General features: G+C 47.8%; 1 protein-coding gene across 1 annotated transcript; it reads left to right on the plus strand.

The window, feature by feature from the left end:
* The first annotated feature begins 4,431 nt into the window (after positions 1-4,431).
* On the plus strand, positions 4,432-7,507 carry FAM71B (family with sequence similarity 71 member B). The gene is made up of 2 exons (XM_008062984.1): positions 4,432-5,037; positions 6,305-7,507. The coding sequence occupies exons 1-2, from the start codon at positions 4,432-4,434 to the stop codon at positions 7,505-7,507; spliced, it is 1,809 nt and encodes a 602-aa protein (XP_008061175.1).
* The last annotated feature ends 503 nt before the right edge of the window (positions 7,508-8,010 follow it).

Below are 8,010 nucleotides of genomic sequence, written 5' to 3' on the forward strand. Positions count from 1 at the left end.
TTGAAGAGACAATGTCTCGCTATATTGCCAGGCTGGTCTCAAACTCCTGAGCTCAAGTGATCCTCCCACCTCAGTCTCCCAAAGTGCTGGAATTACAGGCATGAGCCATTGCACCCAGCCTAATCCTACTACTTCTTACAGGCAACAAGTTACCCCAAGGTTTGTGCTTCAGTTCACACACATACTTTAAATCTTTTATTGAAAAATATATAACATACCATGTATGGCTATTCTGCAACCTACTTTTTTTTTTAACTTACTGATATTTATTGAAAATTGTTCACTATCAGCATTCATAATAGTTGCCTCAATCAAAGGGTGTCTGGTGGCCCACCACTTCTCATCACTCTCACTGCAACCACACACGTCTTGCTCTCCATCATCTCTTGCAGGAGTTGCCCAGCCTCCACTCCTGTCTCCCCACCCCTCTGCAGAATCTTTCAATATGGCAGCCAGAGTGAACCTTTATGTATGTGGGTCAGATCATCTCCCGTTCAGAGCAGAGCCAAAGACCTCACAAGTCCTACGAGGTCCATTCGACATGATCTACTCATCACGCCAGTGGCCTCTCAGCCTTATCGTCAGCCACTGTCCCCCTAACTCACTCCATTCTTGTCACTGTAGCCTGCTTGGAGTTACAAGAACATACTAGGCGCCCTCTTCCCTCAGGGTGTCAGCCCTTGCTGTTCCCTCTGATGAGAGGCCTTTTCCCCAGCGTTTGCATGGCTTCCTCCATGATCTGTTTTATGTCTTTGCTCAAAGGATACTTTGCATTGAACCCTCCTTGACCATCCCCTCCCTCTCCCCCATACACACTCCCATCCCTCTTGCCTACTTTTTCTCCATAGCACTGACCAGCGTGGGACATACCATACTTGTTTACTGTCTGTGTACAACTCCATGAGACCAAGGATATTTGCCTATTTTGTCTACTGTATATTCCAGCACCTAGAGCAGAATCTGGCATAAAGTAGGCTCTTACTAATATTAATGGAATGAATAAATGTATGCTGTACAGTACTTGTATGTTTGTGTCCTATTCACGTGACCCAGTCCACGGTAGTTTAACCATTGCCACATTTTGGGACCTCAATATGCGTTTGGACTCTTGAGACCTTGGTGAAGTTGCTTAACTTCTCAGTCCTGATTTCCCCTCTGTAAACTAGGGCTAATAATTGTACCTATGTTTTATAGGAAGGTTGTGAGGATTAACATTTTTATTTTTAGAGATAATGTCTTGTTCTGTTACCCAGGCTGGAGTGCGGTGGCCTGATTATAGCACACTGACTGCCGCCTCAAACTCCTGGGCTCAAGTGATCCTTCCTCCTCAGTCTCCCAAATAGCTGGGACTACAGGCTTGTGCCACCGTGTCTGGCTAAATTAAAAAAAAAAAATTGTAGAAATAGGACCTTGCTATGTTGCCCAGCTGGTTTCAAACTCCTGGCCTCAAGCAATCCTCCCACCATGGTATCCAAAAGTGCTGGGATCACAAGTGTGAGCCACTGCATCCAGCCAGGATTAAAATTTGTAAAAGAATGTATAGTGGTTAGCATTACGCCTGCCTTATAGTAAGTTCTCAATAATATGATTAAGATTTCTCTCATTAATAATTATTCATCAGAAATGGCTTTATGAAGCCAGGCGTAGTAGTTCGCATCTGTAATCCCAGCACTTTGTGAGGCCAAGGCAGGAGGATTGCTTGAACCCAGGATTTCGGGGCCAGCCTGGGCAGCATAGTGAGACCTCATCTTTATCAAAAAAAAAAAAAAAAAAAAAAAAAAGCCAAAAAGCCAGGTATTGTATTATGTGCCTGAGGTCCTAGTACTTGGGAGGTTAAGACAGGAGGATTATTTGGGTTCAGGAAGTGGAGGGTGCAGTGAACCAGGATTATGCCACTGCACTCCAGCCTGGGTAACAGAGTGAGACTCTGTCTAAAAAAATAAATTAAAAAAAAAAGAAAAAATGAAATGCCTTGTGAGAAGAATATATGGCTAGTCTGTCTATCTATCTATCTATCTATCTATCTATCTATCTATCTATCTATCTATCTACCTATCTATCTATATATCTATCCATCCATCTACTGCCAACTTATTTTTAAACCTAATAGCGTTGAGTTTTAGTGATTATTCCCTTATAGTAATAGAACATAAGGCACTTTGTTCTTTTTTGTTTTCAGAGAAGTCATTCAACATTTTTAGAAAACATATTTTGGTTCTTCAAACATAGAGCACTTTATCTTTGCATGATCACTTGCTAGTTGGTCCCAAACAAAATATTTGCTCATTACGTCTCATTGAATAAATGAATGGAGGAGTGAATCTTAATGGCAAGCTCACATTCATCGAAAAACTGTGATGTGCTAGGCACTGCAGTGGGCACCAGGGGTCTAAAAAAGAACATTTGGTGGTTGACATTTATTTCAAGACCTCCACATAGTAATCACTGCGTTTGGGAGAAATGCATGTTTATTTCAGAAGCAGTTTTCTAGCTGAGGGAGGGGGAATTTGGATTCTTCACCTTGTGCAAACCTCTGAAGAGTTTTTCAGAGAAACAGAATGTCAATGGCTTATCAAGTAGACATCAAGAGTGAAGCCACAGGCACACCAGTGTGGGAAATCCTACGGTGATTCAAGACCTCCACGAATTCCTGTGGTTCCCAGTTAAGTCCCCACACATATTGCTAACTGCCAGCAAGACCATATTTGGTGCAAAACGAGAGTGTCACAGTGAGCCATGCGTCTTGAGGGTGGAGGAAGAGTTCTGACCTGGGTTACAAGACCCAGCTTGGATTATAAGATTTTATCCAACAAAATTTAATGATCTGCGTTGGAATCCAGCTCTGCCCTCTGACATCAAGCAAGACAACTCTGAACCTGTTTCCTCACCATAAAATTATATTTCAAAAAATTAGCCTGCATCTGCCTGGCATGGTGGCTCATACCTATAATTCTAGCAATTTGGGAGGCTGAGGAAAGAGGATTGCTTGAGACCAGGAGTTTGAGGCTGTTGTGAGTTATGAATGTATCACTGCTCTACAGCCTAGGTGACAGAGTGAGACATTGACTTAAAAAAAAAAAAAAGTTGGGCGCGATGGCTCACACCTATAATACCAGTACTTTGGGAGGTGGAAGCGAGAGGATTGTCTGAGCCTGCATTTTTGAGACTAGTCTGAGCAACATGGTGAGATCTCATCTCTACAATAAATCAAAAATTAGCTGGGTATGGTGGCGCATGCCTGTAGTTCCAGCTACTTGGAAGGCTGAGGTGGAAGGATTGCCTAAGCCCAACAGGTCGAGGCTGTGGTGGCTGTGAGCATGCCACTGCACTCAAAAATAATAATAATAATAGCCTGCTTCAAATCCTCCATATTCTGTAAGCCACTGTACAAATGGGACTCTGGTTCTGAAGGGTAACAGAAGCCCTTGGCACCATTCATTTAACACCTACCAGCACTGAGTGCTGAGTGCCTACCAGCACTGGAAACATAGACCACCACAATCCAGATAGGATCCCTTCCCATAACAAGCACATCAGCCACACCGAGGACTTTATCCCTAGGAAGTAACTCAGCAGAATCAAAAATAAAAACGATCCTTGCAGGGGTATCTGTAACAACAAGAAGATTGGAAGTAACTCAGATATTTATAAAAGCAGAATGGTAGGGGGGGTGGGATTAACAGTAGCAAATATCTGTCTGGGGATGGGGAAACACCTCTTATCAACAGGATGCCTGAATGAAACGTAATTGTACACCTAACCCTTAACTGTACCCCACAAAACCATAATAAAAAAATTGATAAAAAAATAAATAAATAAAACAAAAAAATTTGTTGAAATTAAAAAAATAAATAAATAAAAGCAGAATGGCTTCATCATCTATGCATCCCAGCATTTGATATTAAAAAAATATCCGGTGGGCCGGGGGTGGTGGCTCACGCTGAACTTCCGAGGCCTTGGTTGTCAGCTATTTTGTTCTCATACCCAGGGCTGAAATCCCTTCCACGGCATCTCGATTGTCCAGTCTCTTCCTGAGTCCTTGCTACCCCAAACCCAGACAATCTCATTTGGGGTGGAATATATTTTAATTTCCATAAATGTAAGGGGTATAAATGCAGTTGTGTTCCATGGGTACGTTGCAGAGTGGCGCAGTTGGGCTTGCGTGTACCCCGCAACTGAGGAAGCGCCGATGGGACCATTCATTCAACACCTACTCCTGAGTGCCTGCTGACACTGTTGCTAGCCACACACTGGGGGCATAGACAAAGGGGTGTGTGATGGTGACGGGTCACAAAGGATAATGGGGGATAAATGTGGTGGATGAGGAGGTCTAGGCAGAAGCCCTCATGGAGATGGGCAGTTGTCTCCACGCCCTCTCTTTCTCAGGGACTGGAGCTGAGGCTGGTGGAGCTGTCTCCGATGAAGAGAACCATGAGCAGCGAATCTCTGTTACCTTACTACACAGCTAACAACTACCAATCAATGGGTGTGTTCAACACCTCCATGGGGGACCTGCAACGCCAACTGTATAAGGGGGGAGAGTATGACATTTTCAAGTACGCACCGATGTTCGAGAGTGATTTCATTCAAATCAGCAAGAAGGGAGAGGTGATTGACGTTCACAACCGGGTCCGAATGGTGACGGTGGGCATCGCCTGCACCAGCCCCATTCTCCCCCTGCCTGACGTCATGCTGCTGGCCCGGCCTGCTAAAGTCTGTGAAGAGCATGCCAGGCAGGTCTGGTCTGCCAAGGGGAGAGGCCGCAGGCCTGCCAAGATGCTAGAGCTCACCAGACTACTTCCCTTGAAGTTTGTCAAGATCTCCATTCATGATCGAGAGAAGCAGCAGCTCCGTCTGAAGCTTGCCACAGGCCGGACATTTTATCTTCAGCTGTGTCCCTCTTCAGATACCCGGGAAGATCTCTTTAGCTACTGGGAAAAGCTTGTCTATCTCCTGAGGCCACCAGTGGAGAATTACAGCAGTACCCCGACGCTTCAGACCAGGGGCATGACCTCTGAGGACGACAGAAGCCTAGTGGTAAGTATCGACAGAGACACAAGGAAATGGGACAGGGTTCTTTGGGAGGGCAGCTCAGAGAAAGTCCTCTGAGACCTTGGGTGCCTTCAGAGGCTCACCTGGAGAAGGCATGTCATTTGCAAGGGCTCAGGGATTTACCACACTGAGAGGTTCGAGGCCTTCTCCAAAGTGTCCAGAAGGCTGAGTTTCCGAGACCCTAGGTATCGACTGCTCTGGTCTCATACCCAGGGCTGGAATCCCTTCTATAGAATGCCCATTGTCCAGTTTCTTCTTCTTTTTTTTTTTTTTGAGTTGGAGCTTCACTCTGTCACCCAGGCTGGAGTGCAGTGGCTTGATCATGGCCACCGTAGCCTTGACCTGCTGAACTCAAGGCGATCCTTCTGCCTCGGTCTTCCAAGTAGCTGGAACTTCAGGCATGCGCCACCACGCTTGGCTAATTTTTTGACTTATTGTAGAGATGAGGTCTCGTCAAGTTGCCTAAGCTGGTCTCAATCCCATGGGCTCAGGCAATCTTCTCACCTTGGCCTTCCAAAGTGCTGGGATTATAAGCATGAGCCACCACGCCCATTCCTCAGTCTCTTATTGAACACTTGCTACCCCTACCCAGGTAGTCTCATAAATGTTTTATTAATTTGCATAAATGTAAGGGTACAAGTACAGTTGTGTTAAATGGATATGTTGCACAGTGGTGCAGCCTAGGTTTTAGGGACCCCATCATCCAAATAATATATATTTGTCCATTAAGTCATTCTCACCCTTCACCCCAATCCTGCCCTCCCACTCTTCAGCGCTCCCAGTGTCTCTTATTTCACTACTGTGGGACATTTTTAACAGTGAGGAAGTTCTTCCTTCATTCGAGTCGTGGTCTGTCTCCCTGTGACTACCATCTACTGATTTCTGTGTAAATTAACACGTGTGCATACATGCGCACAATCTTAGCAGCTTCCAAAATGCGCAATGTGTATATCTCTTGACCCAGCAATTCTACTTCTAGAAATCTGTCCTGCAGAGTACACGTGTGTAAAGCAAAATGTCCAAGGCTGAGGACTCTGGTGCTGGAATTTTTCAACCAAAACTGAGTGACCACTGACAGTGGTGCTGTAGGTGGAATCTTGCCACAAACAGGAGCAAGTCTTAGGCTTAGACTTGATGAGTCCCAAGGTTCTTCTAGGTACAAAGTGTTCAGTTCTAGGATGAGAGGGACCAGGCAGTTCTGGCCCCCCTTTCTGTCATTCCCATCTCACCTGTTTCTTGTCCCCAGGCACAGGCTGGAGAGCTCCAGGGAGAAGGTGATCGGAATGAGACTGGAGTCCACAAGCTGTGTGAGGTGTCAGCTGCCAGCTCTTCTGCCTACGCTGGGGGAGAGGGAATCCAACGCGGAATGCCCAGTGCAGCTTCTGTGGCCACAAACCCTTCAGGGACTACTGCGGGAGCAGCAACAGGGGCAGCAGGCGGCCTGGCAGTGGCAGGGACAGGAACAGGCCCCAGAGGAGGCATGGCACTCGCAGGGGCAGCAACACGCCCTGCGACAGGCGCCATGAGCATAGCGGCCACCAAGCCTGCAGGCTCGGGCGAGGGCACTGCGACCCTGGTGGGAGCAGCCACCAAGAGTGCAGAAGCCGGTGGATCCAGCAAGGCTGTGGCAGGTGCCACCAACATATCCTCAGGCAGCATGGATGTGGTCCTGGTGGGTGCTGCCAGCGCCTCCTCTGCGGGAACTTCCACCACAACAGCAGGGACTGCCAGCCTCACCCAAGACAGCAGCTTGAGTGTGGCGTTTGCAGGTTCCATGGCGACCGGCAAGCCTGGTGCAGAAAGAACCGAGGGACCCGCGCTGGGGCCCCTCGTGTCCACCTTGCAAAGTGAAGGCTACATGAGTGAACGTGACGGAAGCCAGAAGGTCTCCAGGTCCAGTGCTGATGCCCGGAAGGAAAAAAAGGAGAAAAAGGGAAAGAAGGACAGAAACCATAGCAGGAAAAGTTCCCGTCACCATAGGACAGGGGAGAGTCACCACAGGCTAGGAGGGGACAAGACCCGGAAAACATCCTCCCACCGGTCCGTATCTGGCCACAAGCACAAGAGAGATGACAAGAAAGAAAAGGGGCAGCCCAGTGCCAGGGGCAAGGAACATGGCTCTTCTCGCAAGAGCTCCAGCCACAGTGCCACCAAGAAGGAGTCAAGGATGACTCACAAGCTGGGGAAGAGTCGGTCTGCAGCGAGCTCAGGTACTTTAAGCAAGAAAGCCAGTAAAATCAGCTCTTTTTTTAGGAGCTTCAGAGCCACCCCTAGTTCAAAAACAAGGGTTGCATCCCACGATCGGGAGGTGGACATCATGGCAAAGTCGGTGGAGAAGCGCAACATTGAGGCCAAGGTGGAGAAGACCCCGGCCGGCCAGGAGCTGGAGCTCATCAGTGGCACCGTGACGTCCGAGACCACGGAGATGATCATCATTGAAACCAAAGCCGTTTAAAGTGCCAGGGTTCAGGGAAGTATTCTAAGGGACCTACCCTGGCTTCCCTGCCCACAGTTTAAATAATAAAAGAAACCATACCACTCCAAAAGAAATGCGATGTTCTGTTTGAATTTTTCTGTGCCATAGCCTGGCAGTGACCTCACAGTGGCTTCTGTGACGGCGACTGTGCTGCAGCCTGAGGCCCCAGCCTCCAGCCAGGTAGAGCTTGCTCTCACCTGTGCCTGGCAGCCAGTGTGAGTGCCCTGCCTTGCCTCAGGCTCTTTCTGCCTTTGTAACCCCGAGATGACTGTGAGCTGGGGTGCTCTACCACCATGGTGTCCCTATGCCCATTCTTCTCAGGACCCATGAACACGGACATTCAGTCCGTAGACTAAGCAAAGACAGGATTCCTATCCCCCCAGGGACAGCCAGGGGACCGAGGACAGGGTACAGTTGCATTTGTAGGAACTCTCTCCCTCTAGGTCAGGGATTGGCAGACCGTGTTCTGAGGACCCAATCTT

This window comes from Carlito syrichta, unplaced genomic scaffold, assembly GCF_000164805.1.
Source record: "Carlito syrichta isolate Samal-C Ts95f unplaced genomic scaffold, Tarsius_syrichta-2.0.1 Scaffold306309, whole genome shotgun sequence".
Taxonomy (NCBI): Eukaryota; Metazoa; Chordata; class Mammalia; order Primates; family Tarsiidae; genus Carlito; species Carlito syrichta.